Below are 16,298 nucleotides of genomic sequence, written 5' to 3'. Positions count from 1 at the left end.
AAGATAACAGCTGTAGAAAAACATCTAAGGGCAAGGAATAAGTAGAGAGAATACATTTTAGAATTTATTCAATATTTAAATTATGTTTCATATATGAATATTTGATGTAAAATGAAAGTCCTATTTTTCCTGAACAAAATAATATATAGAGAGTGTGGTGTGCACTTCAAGGGATGGTATTGTGTTAGGAATACAAATCTACATCCACCGACGCGGGATGTCCTTATGCAGAGTGTGAGTACGTCCAGCATTCGTTAGGTGACCTGAAGACCAGTGAAATCCTGTGAACGCGCCAGTAGAGGCTGTCTTAGTGCTGCAATTTAAACATTGCCCTTTCTCAAAAAACTGCCATGTTTTACGTAGCAGGACTAATGGCAATAGGGACACTGTACCCAGACCATGTCAATGAGCTGGGCGCCTATTGTGTCCCTTTAATATTAAAGAGGTAAATTAAAGTTGAACAGACATATAGCTCAAATTCTAGGTCTTGATTTGGTTCAGAACTTAAGGGGTTAATCTGCATTGGTGAGTCAAGAGTAGCTGTTTCATAGCAGCAGCTACACTTACTAAACAGCTAAAATTGTTAAACCCAACTCCTTCATAGTACTAGCACTACTGAAGATGAGATCAGAAAAAGGAGTGCTAATGCGAGCTGCATAGCTGGAGTTAGAGAGAGCTTCAGCAATATACACCGACTTTGTTCTATGTGGGGATCTATGTATTACAGATCTATCTAATGCATCACAGTGATCCTGGCTGTGTGAGATAGTTCTGCTATCTTTTTTATTGTGCCCAGCTTGGTGTATTGCATCTCTGTATTTAACTCTGCCTGGTGTATGGGCATCTTTATATTACACCTAGTGAGTTTTGTAGGTGTATGCTGTTAATATATAATTATAATTATTTACTCTTAATATATAATTCGAAAACCAAAAACTGAATATTAAAAGGCTTGTGTGTATTTAAAAAAAAAAAAAAAAAAAAAACCCTCGTAACTGTGTTGTATTCTTTTGGTGAGTGAGGTCAAATTGAATGCGGCGGCGAGGCTCATCTTCCTGTCCGCCCGCACCTCCCATGCCTCACCCTTCTGTCAGTCCCTACATTGGCTTCCTATAAAATATAGAGCGCACTTTAAAATTCTGGTTCTTGCTTTCAAATCTATACATAATGCTGCTCCCACCTATCTATCCTCCCTTATACACAAGTATGTCCCGTCTAGGCCCTTACGATCTGCTGACTTATAGACTATCTTTTGTCCGTGCTCCCACCTCTGATGCTCGCCTTCAAGATTTCTCGAGGGCTGCACCGTTCCTGTGGAACTTGCTTCCCTCCTCTATTAGATGCTCACCCAGTCTCCACTCCTTCAAAAAATCATTAAAAACCCACTTCTTCATAAAAGCGTATCAATTAAACTGTAAATTGCTCCCAACTGATTCCTCTTCTGCAACTGTCACTAGTCTAATACTATCCTTACCTTTTTGTGTTATTTTACCCCACTCCCTCTAGCATGTAAGCTCATTAAGCAGGGCCCTCAACCCCTCTGTTCCTGTGTGTCCAACTTGTCTGGTTACAACTACATGTCTGTTCGTCCACCCATTGTAAAGCTCTGCAGAATTTGATGGCGCTATATAAATAACATAATAATAATAATAACCCTCTTCACTACGTGTACGTAAAGATCATAGATCTAACAGATGAAAGAACGAGAATAAAGGAGGAGTGATATAGCAAGGAATACTACTGATCCTTAGAATGGTCAAGTTTCTTGAAAACTCTCCCAAGGAGGCCGAAAGATAGAATATCAACTTAATTGAGGTGCTCTGGATCCCTAGAGTTTTGAGTCATGAGTTTTATCAGTAAAATAAAATGTAACTTAAGTCAAACTATTAACAGAGTTAATTACTAAAGTAAGAATTCGAAGGAAAGGTTAAAGGAACTTAACATGTATAGCTTGGAGGAAAGACGAGACAGGGGGGATATGATAGAAACATTTAAATACATAAAGGGAATCGACACAGTAAAGGAGGGGACCATATTTAAAAGAAGAAAAACTACCACAACAAGAGGACATAGTCTTAAATTAGAGGGGCAAAGGTTTAAAAATAATTTCAGGAAATATTACTTTTCTGAGAGGGTAGTGGATGCATGGAATAGCCTTCCAGCTGAAGTGGTAGAGGTTAACACAGTGACGGAGTTTAAGCATGCGTGGGATAGGCATAAGGCTATCCTTGTTCTAAGATAAGGCCAGGGACTAATGAAAGTATTTAGAAACCTAGTGAGTTTTGTATAGGCATTGAAGTAGGGTGACTACCAATAAGGCTTAAGAACATGAGACGTTTAAACCCAACAAGCTATGAACACATAGCAAGGTTACATAGTTAAGGGGCAGAGTCAAATTCTGTTGAGGAGTCTACCACCCCACCATGTTAAAACATCACCAGACTCCACACTTAATGTTATATCTTGTTTGTGCATTCAATTTCTAAATAATAGTTATACATGGGAAAACAAAATGCTAGATTTACTATTGATACATTGTTATATATATATCTGATCTGATTATCTAAAGGTTATACATGTATCGAACCCAATTATACTTACCAAATCCTATTAAAAATCCACACCATGCTTACTTCATGTCGGAGAGCAGATAATGGACAATAATGTATAAATGCCATCTTAGATTGACCGGTGAAATTAATCCTACTTTCATTACCTAAAGACACTTTTATTGTTTCTGGAAACACTGTCTGGCCTCATTAAATATTTATCTATACGCTGATTGAAATAACCCCCATGTGATCCAATGGAGAACCATTTATTTGTACTAAGGGGACTGTTAAAGCGAATATATCTTTAACGGTTTATTGAAGAGTTTGAAGAGTTGGCGCTGCCTGCTCGATCACCTTCAAGGACACTATATAAACCTTTAACTCCTTAAGGACCAAACTTATGGAATAAAAGGGCTTTGTCATGGGTCCTTAAGGGGTTAAATTGACAATCAGACAACTTCATCTCATTGAAGTGGACTGGGTGCATTGTCCATGTCCCCTTAACCCTGCAAGTGAAAACATAGCAGGGTTAAGACAACCTCTAGTGGCTGGATTTTAACGGAGGTTTCCTCCACGAAACACCGTTGGATGTCCGCGTGCTTTGCATGAAAACATTTAACATCTTCAAATTCCCCATAGAAGAGCATCAATTCCCATGAGGAAGCTCTAATGCGTGTGCGGAGCTCGAACTCACGTGCACGTTAAGTTCCCACATCACCGTGACGTTGCGAGAGGAGGAGATCGAGCCAGGGCCGATGAAAGCATTAAATATTAAAAGGTACCTAGAGTAATATGGACACTATAGTGTTAGGAATACAGGTTTGTATTCCTAAAGCTATAGTGTTCCTTTAAGAATGCCCAATTTATAAGTTAGCTTGCTAAAAGATCAGATGTTTTGGTGTTATCCTTAGCATTACTGAAAAGTATTGTTTGGCAATAGGCACTTTTACATATCATCTCCTCCGTTAGATGCTCACCCAGGCTCCACTCCTTAAAAAAATTGTTAAAAACCCACTTCTTCATAAAAGCGTTTCAATTAAACTGTTAATAGCTCCCAACTGATTCCTCTTCTGCAACTGTCACTAGTCTAATACTATCCTGACTCTCTGTGTCACTTTACCCTCTGTGTCACTCCCTCTAGCATGTAAGCTCATTGAGCAGGGCCCTCAACCCCTCTGTTCTGGTGCGTCAAACTTGTCTGGTTACAACTCCATGTCTGTTCGTCCACCCATTGTAAAGCGCTGCGGAATTTGATAGCGCTATATAAATATCATAATAATAATAATCATCTGAAGGTTACCCAAGTGATTTGAACAGAAGATATAAATAAGCGAATTAATACATAAATGTGTTTTTTTAAGTAGACATTAACATATTAAGACCGCAGCAATTCAGCATTTATGGGACTGCGTGTTAATAGTTATATAATGAATTAGAAATATTACATTCTTCACTTGTTTCCATTAGCAACATTATAAAATCAAACCTAAACTTCATTATGATTTTATTTGTATTATTATGAGTAGGCTGAAGCATCTCGAGAAACAAATATTTCTAATTATTATTTTTTTTGCTGCAGCTATCGAATGAAAATATTAATATGAGATTGCTCAGTAATAACTACATATCGGAATTTAAATATAAAACCTTACATCAGCCACCTGTTGTAATAATACAGTAAATCGCAGAGCAAACCGAAATGACAGTATATATTCTATTCTACCCTCGAGGGGGAGTTTAGCTTCCAGACGCCATCTGTAGCATTTATAGAATTTTTTTGTTGCTGTGTCATTATTTATGCTTTGGATTCCAACATTCAATCTTTATGTACAAGATTACTATGATTATGTGTTTATACATTGGTTTGCAATGATCTTATAGCTTTTTTTTTTGGTGAGATAGTGGGGGAGATTTTTCAAAATGTTCTGTTCTAAAAAGTGGTTCAAGGAGCCACCAATGGAATGTGCCCGCTGGTTTCCATGGTGACCACCCTACTTTTAGTATTTTAGATCACATTTTAAAAAAAATAACACTTTGATAAATCTCCCTGTTAACATTCAGTAACTATACAATTAATCAACACTGACTGTAATTAATGCCACACTGTCCTTGCACTATTCTTTGGGTCATATACGGTCTATATGGCAAGGGAGGGGGGGGGGGGTATTTTCACCAATCTTTGTATGTCTTAGATTTGATATATTGCTATTTCATACATTTGATCTATTCTTTTACTTTTTTGTTTCCTTCGTTCTTTATTTTATTTAACATTGTAGCGCGCTGTTTAGCGTAAGCCATATGTATGCATACTTTTTTATTAGTTGTGAAAACCAATGAAGAAAATACTATTATATTATGTACATTGCCTTGTCACGATCAGGCAATGACTATATAAACTCAGTGATGTTTGGTGGTCATTTTTCTGTCATATCCTACAGCAACAGCCATAATGGTTCTAGTTTCGATACAGTTTTGTATCTTTTCAATGGTTGTTTTTCATTAATTTCATCATAATACATTTATTTTGTAATGAAATCAGCACTTATTATTAGCCCTAATATGTTTTAGACGTAGGAACCTTGGCACCTGGCCCCTTTTTTATGCTTATTGGTTATTTGCCGTAAAGCAAAAATGAAAATGTGACTGTTTTATGTAGCACAGATGAAAAAAAAAAAGCTTTCAATATTTCAAAAATAAAAGTAACCTGTATTATGGGATTCAGCTTTAAATTGTACTAATTAAAAAATCAACTCATTAATTACACCGTTACAGTATCCTACAGTTACATACAGGTAAGACAGATGAACGGTAGGCTCTTGGACCAGTGCACGAATCAGAAAGAGAATGTTGTAATTAGTCTTACCTACTCCCTTCGAGGTGATGACTATAGGACAATGCTACTCATTTTTAGATGTTCCCTCCCTCTTGCAGGTGGGTTTATCCAATATTTGGTTGTTGCCGGTTTCTTTGTGGGAGGGACCAGTCAGCACCAATTGGCAAGATTTCTGGGCAAGCAGTCCCCCCAGGTATGATGATTGTTACTGTGTGTTTAGGTAGTAGAACCACAATCACTTTATATTGTCCAATTGTTTATAAAAAAAACTGACTACATGAGGATCTAAAGAAGGTTTGAAAAAGACAAACAAAACTATCATCTTTGTATTCATGCCTGCAAGACTGTTATTCCTCTTGTCATTTTTGCACTTAATGATTTACTTTTCCTAACTCAGTTATAGTTGCTGACTGGCTCTTTTAACCTCAAGTTTGCAATTCACAGAAAACAGGTGCTTAGTAAAGAACCCCCATGCTTTTCCCTAAACTATGAAGAATCAACAAGAAAACTGCAAATGTTATTTTAAAGGAACACTATAGTCACCTAAATGACTTTAGCTAAATGAAGCAGTCTTAGTGTATAGATCATTCCCTTGCAATTTCACTGCTTAATTCACTGTCATTTAGGAGTTAAATCACTTTGTTTCTGTTTATGCAGCCCTAGCCACACCTCCCCTGGCTATGATTGACAGAGCCTGCATGAAAAAAAAACTGGTTTCACTTTCAAACAGATGTAATTTACCTTAAATAATTGTATCTCAATCTCTAAATTGAACTTTAATCACATACAGGAGGCTCTTGCAGGGTCTAGCAAGCTATTAACATAGCAGGGGATAATAAAATCTTAATTAAACAGAACTTGCAATAAATAAAGCCTCAATAGGGCTCTCTTTACAGGAAGTGTTTATGGAAGGCTGTGCAAGTCACATGCAGGGAGGTGTGACTAGGGTTCATAAACAAAGGGATTTAACTCCTAAATGGCAGAGGACTGAGCAGTGAGGCTGCAGGGGCATGTTCTATACACCAAAACTGCTTCATTAAGCTAAAGTTGTTCAGGTGACTATAGTGTCCCTTTAAAACATTCCAATTCTGCTATCTGAGCCTAAAATGTTAAAATACACTTGCCGATTATCCACAATTTTCCAGCTTAGTAAATAACACGATCGTATGTTTCCAAACTCCTAACCTGCAAACCACAATTTTAATGGACTACAACTCCCATAGCAAAAAAAAGCAATACCATTCCAGCAGTACATCATGCAAGCTTGCAGTCCAATTATACCCGGGGTCGAATCAGTTAATATAATCTGTGCTATCGCTGAAATATACTTTGCAGGTATAACATTCTCCATTTCAAACTGAGCTTATCAAAGTTGCCGTTTTAACGCTCGTTCTTTGGATAATGTAAATGTAATGAGAATCATGTTACCGTGACCTTTCTGCCTATAATGATGTATATTTTGATTAAAATGATAGTTTAAAAAAAATATGCCTATATATATAAAAAAAAAACCCACAAAGCATTGTACACGTTTTATTATTATTTTATTATTTATATAGCGCCATCAGATTCCGTAGCGCTGTACAATGGGTGTTCAATCATTTACAAAAGCTGTATATGTTTAAAGAATATTTAGAAATCCACTTCATGTTTTCAGTAATGCTTACAGAATGACTAACTGTGCTTTAGTAGGCGTGCTTTTATTTCTGAACGAGGAGAGTTCGGTTGTTGCAGTGTAGAGATGGCGAGTTATGTGTTGGGGTGGGGGGCTGGATGCTGTGTATTTCAGTAAATGACATGTTGATACTAATATTGCAGTACAGTGGGACCACAGGCTCTTTATACTCAGCGTGATAAACCCCCTTGGACGGGAAACTTCAAAAACATAGCCATTGATCCTCTGCAAAAGATTTTAATGAAACGCTTGTAGCTTTTAAAGTGATCTTATTTTGCAAGTGATTTATTTTGGAAGAAAAAAAAAAGTACAAGTTGAATGGGGATGTTGTCTTGCGTGGCTGATATATTGGTCACTTCCACCACAATCATTTGTCATCGAGAAGATAAATAATGGCAAACTGACAAATCTTTTAACACCGTAGGAACTGCAGCCAAAGGTTAGTACAGCGCTGTGCTTGCTTAATTCTCTGCACGGTATAATTCTGCACGAAGAGCCTGTGCGTGGAAATTCATTGTGCAAAGAAGGGGGAGACCTGGAAGACATGCCTTAGATACTGTTTGTATATGGTATATATCACAGAAGCTTAAAATTTTGAACTGGACAATTTTTTGTCTGATTGCATTATGGTAACACGTGTTTTCTGGTTTAGGCACCCTCTAGGGTAAAACGAGTGATGGATCTGCAAACCGCATATATAGTGTGTTTCATCTTCTGTCGTCTGATTGCTGCAGCGACTCAAGGTAAGCATTGGGAGACGATCTGGTCTATTCTATCATCAAAAAATAATCTGGCTGATTTATGTTCTGGCGTGTCTAACCTTTGACCTTCTAGCTGTGTTTGGACTACGACTCCCAGAATTCTCTTCAAAGCCTTCAGTAACAACAGTCGGAGGGTAAAGGTTGTGCAATCCTTTTCAGAATCAAGAGCTGTTTGTAAGGAAAGCAATTGAAAGGGCTATTTAGTTTTACATTTTTGAAAAAATAAATTTTGTTCTGTCATTTACAAAAAAATTATGAATGCAATTTACTCTGGGAGTGAAAAAAACACATTGTTACTAGTAGCTAGATTATTAACCCTAAGGTAGAGCAAAAACCAGGGTGAGAGAGATTTACGGTAGTCAAAAAGAAGTGTAAAGAGTAATGCCTGATCAGATAACAGAAGCTCAAGCACTAGGCAAAATCTGCTTATGTATTTATTATATACAGAAATAAAGCTTCTTTATGTTATGCACTTTACCTTTTTATTCTTTTGTCTGTTTTTGTTTTTGTTTTCTACCTAGTTAGGCTCTCAATATTTTCAGAGACAATTGACAGAGTATAAAAAGTCTTCTTTTAACCCTTACATAGCACTCACAGGTTAATAAACCAGCTCTTGTAATATTAATACTGTTCTGCTGAATCTTACGTGCATGTTGTTTAAACAATTTTCTATCTATCTGTCTATCTGTCTATCTGTCTGTCTGTCTGTCTGTCTGTCTGTCTGTCTGTCTGTCTGTCTATCTAGATCTATCTATGTCTATCTATCTATCTATCTATCTATGTCTATCTATCTATCTATCTATCTAGATCTATATATGTCTATCTATCTATATATCTATCTAGATCTATATATGTATATCTATCTATCTATCTAGATCTAGATCTATGTCTATCTATCTATCTATCTGTCTAGATCTATGTATATCTATCTATCTATCTATCTAGATCTCTGTCTAGATCTCTGTCTATCTATCTATCTATCTATCTATCTCGATCTCTATCTATCTATCTGTCTGTCTGTCTGTCTAGCTTTTATCTATCTATCTATCTAGAATGTTCTTTTTGATAGGCAAGCTGCCAATGCAAGATAAGCAGGACATTCCACACTGGCATAGGGTATGCTTGGAACAGATTGTTATAATTTCAACAAGTCTGGTCCATAAGGGCTTATTTGTACAGGCGACAGGTATTTATTTTTCCTGCAATCCTAAAAGATTTTCCTGCAGTGTCGAGAATAAAAAAAGTGAAGGAAAATGTGTGCTTTTTGTACCTGACAAAATAAAATGTACCTTGATGCTGCAAATTTAGTCAGTGTTAAAGAAAATGAAAGAATTGTGTACACCATAAATACGAAGTATGTCATTAAATGTGTACGTCACTCGTGTATACATCTCCTCTGCTGGTGCGCAAGTCACGTAATTAGTTGCAGATGTGACTAAGTAATCAGGCCAAGTGACTAAAATTGAATGTGTTATAGATTTAAAATTAAATCTGCTATTTTGGTCTTAGAAGTTGGCACTCACTAAAACTCTGCATAATGAACATATCACATTAGACATGACACCACATTTTTCTTTGAATCGTATACCTGCAAGCGTTTCATTCAGAACTTGTAAAAACATATTCCCACTGTGTGAGCACATCATTCTGATTACAGGATATTGCTAATCTATCTTGAAGAAGGAATATTATCTTTGCAGAATAAATAAAAGCTGCGCTCACGTTATAGAATAAAAGTATCTCTCCATCAAAAAATGAAAATTCTAATGTATTAAACACATTGTAAACAAGACAATGTTTTAAGCCTTCGAGGATAAATATGTACCAGATGACTTTCTTATCTTTTACATTTTTTATCTATATATTTCTTTTAAGTCTGGAACACAAGCCAGACATGTGTCACAAGCCAGACTTGGGGTTTATCCAAAAACATCTTGCAAAACCTGTACGTCTCTTGTCTGCAGCCTTTGCAAACCCTCCCCTTCTTACCCCGCCCAGACTTTCTGTAGCTGTCCAATCACAGACTTTCCAATACAATTTAATGAGAAGACTTTGCAAGCCAGGTGCTCTGGGCAAATGCTGTCTCTTGTGCTTTGTTCCATTGAGGGAACAAAACCAGGAAGTACAGTAACAGTTTCTTTATTGAAAGCCAAGGGGGAGTCACCAGGTGAATTTATAACACTGCCAACTTCTACTGAAATCTGCATATTTGCTTAATGAAAAAAAGAGGACACGCTCTTCACACATAAAGCTCTTCAGCAAGCTAAAGTGCTTTAGGGGTCTGGAGTGTTCCTTTAATGGTTATAATCTCTTCCTATAGCTGTAAATAGGTTGTATTGCTTGTGCAACTGTTTAAAGGGCTACTATAACCAAACAAAATGTATTTTTATGAAATACTGTTTTTGGTTAGAGTGATCCTTAACGGCATGACCTCCTCACCCCCAAAAAAGATAATAAAATTAAAGAAATGAACCTAAAACTGAACTGTTATCCCATGCTGAGGTCAAGGTCTCCATGCAGCCCAATTAGCTTCCTCAGTGGAGAAGGAGAGATGGGGGGTGGGGGTTCTCAGAGAACATGCTGAAAAGAGAACTTAGGTGGCATAAAGGAATATACATTCAGACACCTAATATGACATTGAACTAGTCTCTCTATGTACCACTATTCAAACTGAAGTGGTCATGGTACTCCGAGTAATCTTTTAACAACAGATGCTGATTAAAACATATATGTTTATTATATATTTCCGATCATTTTTTTCTTGTACATAAAAAAAAAAAATTAAGCTTGCACATTTTATTCTACTCGGTAATTCAATATATAAAAATGTTATTTTAAAGCATTGGAAATATTTAATGCATATATGAAGTTTAAAAACAAAAATTTACATGAAAACACAAACAACTGTTTTTTAAACTCCATACATATATATAATTGATTGAACAAAAAAAAAAAAAAATCAGCCTGTAAAATAGAAACAGAAATTAAGTGATAAATATTCACAAGTTAAGTTAACTAAATCATAAAGTCGGATGGGGAAAAAAGGTAGTAGATTGTGGTTGTCGGGGAATTGTGTTATTTTATTGGATTTTGCTAATTGCTATATCCATCTGTGGGATTTCATTTTACTAGAAACCTCTCAGCACTTTAAATTGAAAGGAAAATCAAAGTGTATGAGATGATTAGAGGGAACGAGAGATGAATGAGTAGCTGCGTGAGCTATTGATATTTTTTTAGTCATGTCGTAAAATAAGGTCAGTATGCTCAAGGTTGTTATGATATTAGAGGCAGTAGATCCTGGTTATCACATAGGTGGCGAACAACACCAAAAGGTGTTGCTCCTAAAATATACATATTTCCTTCTAAAATCAAGTTCGGCTTATTACATATGACTGCATGGTAGAAAAAAAAATGCATGTTGCATTCCCAAACATAAGCTTTTGATGTTTAAGATGAAGTTGATGTTCACGTCACTGGAAGTTGGACCACAGTAGGAGATGGTGGCAATCTCCTCAGTTCTTTTTTTTTTCTTTTTTTATCAGAAAAAAAATATTGACATTGTAAGAACTACTGATAAGAGTATGTTAGAAATAAGCACGTCTCTGACACAATTATATCTGCATCTGTAATCTCATGTGATTAAGCATCAACAGATGCCACTGGTAGTTTAAAGGACCACTATAGGCACCCAGACCACTTCAGCTCAATGAAGTGGTCTGGGTGCCAGGTCCCTCTAGGATTAACCCTGCCTGTTGTAAACATAGCAGTTTCAGAGAAACTGCTATGTTTACATATGGGTTAATCCATCCTCTAGTGGCTGTCTCATTGACAGCCGCTAGAGGCGCTTCCGCGCTTCTCACTGTGATTTTCACAGTGAGAAGACACCAGCGTCCATAGGAAAGCATTGAGAATGCTTTCCTATGAGACTGGCTGAATGCGCCCGCAGCTTTTGCCACGCATGCGCATTCAGCCGATGACGTCGGAAGGAGGAGGAGAGTCCCCAGCGCCGAGGGAGCCTGGCACTGGAGAAAGCTGAGTGTTTAACCCCCTTCCTCCCCCTTCAGCCCAGCGGGATTGGGACCCTGAGGGTGGGGGGACCTAAGGACTATATAGTGCCAGAAAAACAAGTTTGTTTTCCTGGCACTATAGTGGTCCTTTAAACATTTTGCAAATAAGGTGTTAAACTTCTGGAGGAAGTTTTTTAGCAATAGTACTTGAAAGTTTTTTTAAACTACAACTGTTACCTCAATGCTATTATTATACTATTTTTAATATAATGATCCTTTTATCAAGTTTTGAAAGGGAATTTATGTTAAATGAAGAATATATAAAAAATGAGACAACTCATCCCTACCTTTGTGTATGACAGGATACTTCAGCCATGCATGCACTTGGGTCAAACAGTGTTTGAGAACCGACAGTTAGGCTCTTTGGTCTTTCCTGCACAGTGCAGTGACATCATTAGACCCACTAACTATCGTATCTGACCCAAGGTGTTAAAGGATTCTGTCACATACTTAAGGTATGGATGAATTTTTCTCATTTTATTTTTTCCCTATACTTCCGTTAACAAAAATCTGTTTTCTTAGAATTTTTTTATTAAAGGATTATTATATTATAAAAAATTACCCTTTAAATGTCATAACTCTGGCATATTTCAAAGATTCCAGATAAGTAGAATAGGAAAAACGGCACTCAGTAGTGCTCGGTGACGACTGAAATCCTGTCCTTATACAGTAAAAACACCAGCATTCCGATATCGCAATATTGGGATTCTTTTCTATTTTTTTTTTTTTTACAACCATGCGGTGTGTGCATTAAAAAGGATCCGATATTGTAGTACATGAGTTCTGGTGTTTTACTACTTCATATGAACTTAGTAGTGGCATCAATGAATTTTAGGACACTTTTTTTCCCACCTCCATAAAAAGTTACAATTGTACCAAGTAAAATACCATATGGATATGTTGATGTAATTTTAACAAGCTCAACAATATTGTTTGATCATTAAAGAATGAATGGAATTTTCTTCCAGTTTCTGTGAACTACGACTGTTGTTACATTTTTTCACCCACTAGTGTCAGGGTGAAGACATATTAATGAACGTGGAAGGATGTTATATCTTGGTAGATTATACAGGAGAAAATGGTGGTGAAAGCAATCTATTCTCTATCTCTCCTAAGCTTGGGGATATAGACAGGCAAGAAAAAATGACATTTGTCTGTATTCCACCATAAGCTTATAAGCTACTATAAGTGGGTATGAAGTCAGTTTTGGATGGACGTATATAATTATTGTATCCACCTTCACACTCAGCTGTTTTCCCTCATACATGTGAACCCTCTGCTCATCCACTAAGACTCCTAATGTCTACTTACAACTCTGACCCACTCCTCGTCTCTCCATACTCCCAATCTGTGTTTCCTGCAATCAGTTCCCGAAGAGCAGAGTGTTAGACTGTAGATCTTGGAGATCCAGAACACATTCCTCATAAACATGTTAATGGTCAGCATACCACGACAGATGCAAATAGTCCGTATATCATATTGGTGAAAATTAAACTATGGTCAGGTTGTTCAGAGTTTATTTAAATGGAAAAAAATATACAAAACATATAAAACAAGTAATAATTTTTTAATCAGTCACTACTTCTCTCAAAAGTACAATGATAAATATTCAAAATTAATTTCGTATAGTATCTAATGAATACAATGTCCTCATTTTAGGTGTGGTGTGTAAACCTGGCTGTCACCCAAAAAATGGGTTTTGTGAAAGTCCTGGAGAATGCAGGTACAATGTAAAAAGTCAACATTGGTAATAAAATATATTTTCACAATGCACTGCTTTTTTTAATTATTTTTTTTTATTTCAGTTCTTAATTTATCCTTTAATTTCCGACCCATCTCCCCTATTAATCTCCCCCTTCTATTCTTACATCTCTGTCCTGTTTCTTCAACCTGTCTATTGGTTTCTACCACCACATACCCCTTGCTCCGTCTACCCTGCCTCTAATTGTCTTACTTTTTTTTTCTGCCTCTTGTCTTATTTCCTAATAATTTATAGTATAAACCTCTTACTATAACTATTGGTCTTCATGGATATATTTTCAGATACATATAATGTATTCTGCAAATAAGTGGTATCTAACCCCGATACACCTCTACCGCATTGGTGTTGTAGGCTGCATAGTATATCGTGATGCATAATATTCGTTTGTGATTTCTTTTTTGTGTCTTTGCAGATGTCATACTGGTTGGAAAGGGCAGCTTTGCAATCAGTGTGTTCCATTTCCTGGTTGTCTACGCGGCAGCTGCACTAAACCGTGGCAATGTGTTTGTGAAGAAGGATGGATCGGCAGTCTATGCGACATTGGTATGTGGATACATTTTATGAACATGTGATGTTCCAGAGGGAATTGTATGGCTCACCTGCGTGGTGTTAAAAAAAAGCTACCCATAGATCACGCAAACTAAAACACAGACAATAAACTGTTTTCTCAAGCAGTAAAAAATAATCAGAGTCATTCACTAAAAGTGAGAATTGTCAGGAATTCAGCGTGAATTTCAAATTTAGAGCCAAATTATCCAAAATGGAAAAATTCTCCAAGTATGTGTCCAGTCACCTTGGCCTTAAATTCACTTTGAAATCCCAACAAATTCCATTTTGTTGCACAGATAGGCGTAGTGCAGGGATAGGCAACCTTCAATTAGTAACTACATCTGCTTTAATGAATATCTCTAACCGTGTTTTGTTCAACTAAGTCTCCTACAAAGACCATGTCCCCATTTACTTGAATGCCTTGAAATATTAAATACTTAATATATAGGTCTGGAAAGAACGTTAATGCATGCAAATAAAAATATATATATATACGTGAACGGTAATGTAATAATTTAGGTTCAAGTACAAATGTAATCCTTTTATACATTCCTGCTGCTGCTGGGTTTAAAATGAATGTATGGATTATTCCCTAAATAATGCATTTAATTCTGTTTAATATAATTAAAATGTAACCTTTGTGATATAATTTAACTTCTATATAGTGTAATGGCTGCGAGAAAGAAATGTAACAGCGCCACCCAGAGGTACGCAACGGAAATACTCTACTAACAAGCAGTAGTATTCTGACACTAGGCAATTTAAATTCCTAAAATGTTGCAACTTCTTTTTAGGTAATTACTTATAACCGACGATACATTGTTTAACTTTAGACTTAACAAGGAACCGTGTAAAACGCAAGAACAATTCAATTAAGGACTTTTGGAGTCTTGGAGACATTATAAACCTGAATGTCTAAAAAATATAGGCTTTAAGAATATGTCTCTTTTATATTCCACTGCAGCCTTAAGATTGATGGTTGTCATGCCGAACAGTATCTAGTCACACCATGCTATACTCCATGCAAGGCAGAATCAAGTCAAACTGTGCCGTACGGGATCTGAAACATGATCTGAAATGAAAATAAGTGGTAGATCATGAGATATTTACAGAAAGAGTGGAAATACATCAATGAGCCATGTATTGTGAGAAAATGATACCATCGAGGAGCTTTGGAGACATGTATTCATAAATGTCTCCAGAACCCCCGCGGTGGCATTGTTTTCCTTTGCGGTTATGAATCTTTTATATTTTTCGAATTTTTAGGTTTGTGTTAGTGTGTTAGGGTTGGATTTATTGTTGGAGAAGAGCTGAAATAAAATGTTAGCAGCTGAACATTCTGATGTTCAACAAATCTTGGGCGGACCAGGCCATGAATGTGATGGTGCTGGTTCTGCTCCAGATTACGGGCAGATGAACCACACAGAGATGAACCTTGCATAATTTCCCATTTTTTACATCATTTCACGGATTACATCAGCACCCATACAGTATATTAATTGATGAGTTATGGAGTTATGTTTCTGGATTGCAGAGACTATTAGTGGTGCAGGAGTATAACTACCACTCAGTTTGGGCAGACCAGGAAATGTATCTCCAGGTGCTGTCCTAGGTTTAAAGGAACTCTAACAAAAAGCAAATACTGAAAGATACATAACAGTTAAGAATGTACTAGGGATAATAATTCTATTTTGGAATATTAAAGACATTGATAATAAACCACTTGACTTTTATTCTCGGAGAGAGAGAACTATTCAAAAAAACTGTAGATTTTAGACCTATTGAATGAACTACAGTTATTCACATTTACCTCTCACACAAACTGTGTGTATGCATTTATATATTTACAGATATTCATCCTTGTGCGGCTAAGCCTTGCTCCACCAACTCCACTTGTATTGAAACTGGGGATGGAGGATACATTTGCCTGTGTGCTCCTGGATATACAGGGAGAAACTGCCTTCTCAAAAAAGGACCATGCCTTATAAATGGGTAACTAATCCTATTTAATGGGACTTTACTTTGTAACGTGATGACTTCCTATCATTTCATACTCTAGTATCCAAAGTAATTTGAGTATTTGTCCATCCTGCATAAAT

General features: G+C 36.5%; 1 protein-coding gene across 2 annotated transcripts in view; it reads left to right on the top strand.

Annotated features, from left to right (window-relative positions):
- DLK1 (delta like non-canonical Notch ligand 1) overlaps positions 1-16,298 on the top strand; it is a 140,956-nt gene that overhangs the window by 120,600 nt on the left and 4,058 nt on the right. The window contains exons 1-5 of one of the 2 annotated variants that reach the window (XM_063439155.1): positions 7,126-7,499; positions 7,713-7,803; positions 13,548-13,611; positions 14,063-14,193; positions 16,050-16,191. In XM_063439155.1, the coding sequence (XP_063295225.1) occupies positions 7,737-7,803; positions 13,548-13,611; positions 14,063-14,193; positions 16,050-16,191 (404 nt within the window). In that variant the 5' untranslated portion in view covers positions 7,126-7,499; positions 7,713-7,736. Of the gene's footprint in view, positions 1-7,125; positions 7,500-7,712; positions 7,804-13,547; positions 13,612-14,062; positions 14,194-16,049; positions 16,192-16,298 lie in introns of those variants that run through there. The other variant, XM_063439154.1, reaches the window with a different exon arrangement.

This window comes from Pelobates fuscus, chromosome 13 (genome assembly GCF_036172605.1).
Source record: "Pelobates fuscus isolate aPelFus1 chromosome 13, aPelFus1.pri, whole genome shotgun sequence".
In the NCBI taxonomy this organism is placed as follows: Eukaryota; Metazoa; Chordata; class Amphibia; order Anura; family Pelobatidae; genus Pelobates; species Pelobates fuscus.
This window is presented reverse-complemented; position numbering and strand designations above follow the sequence as displayed.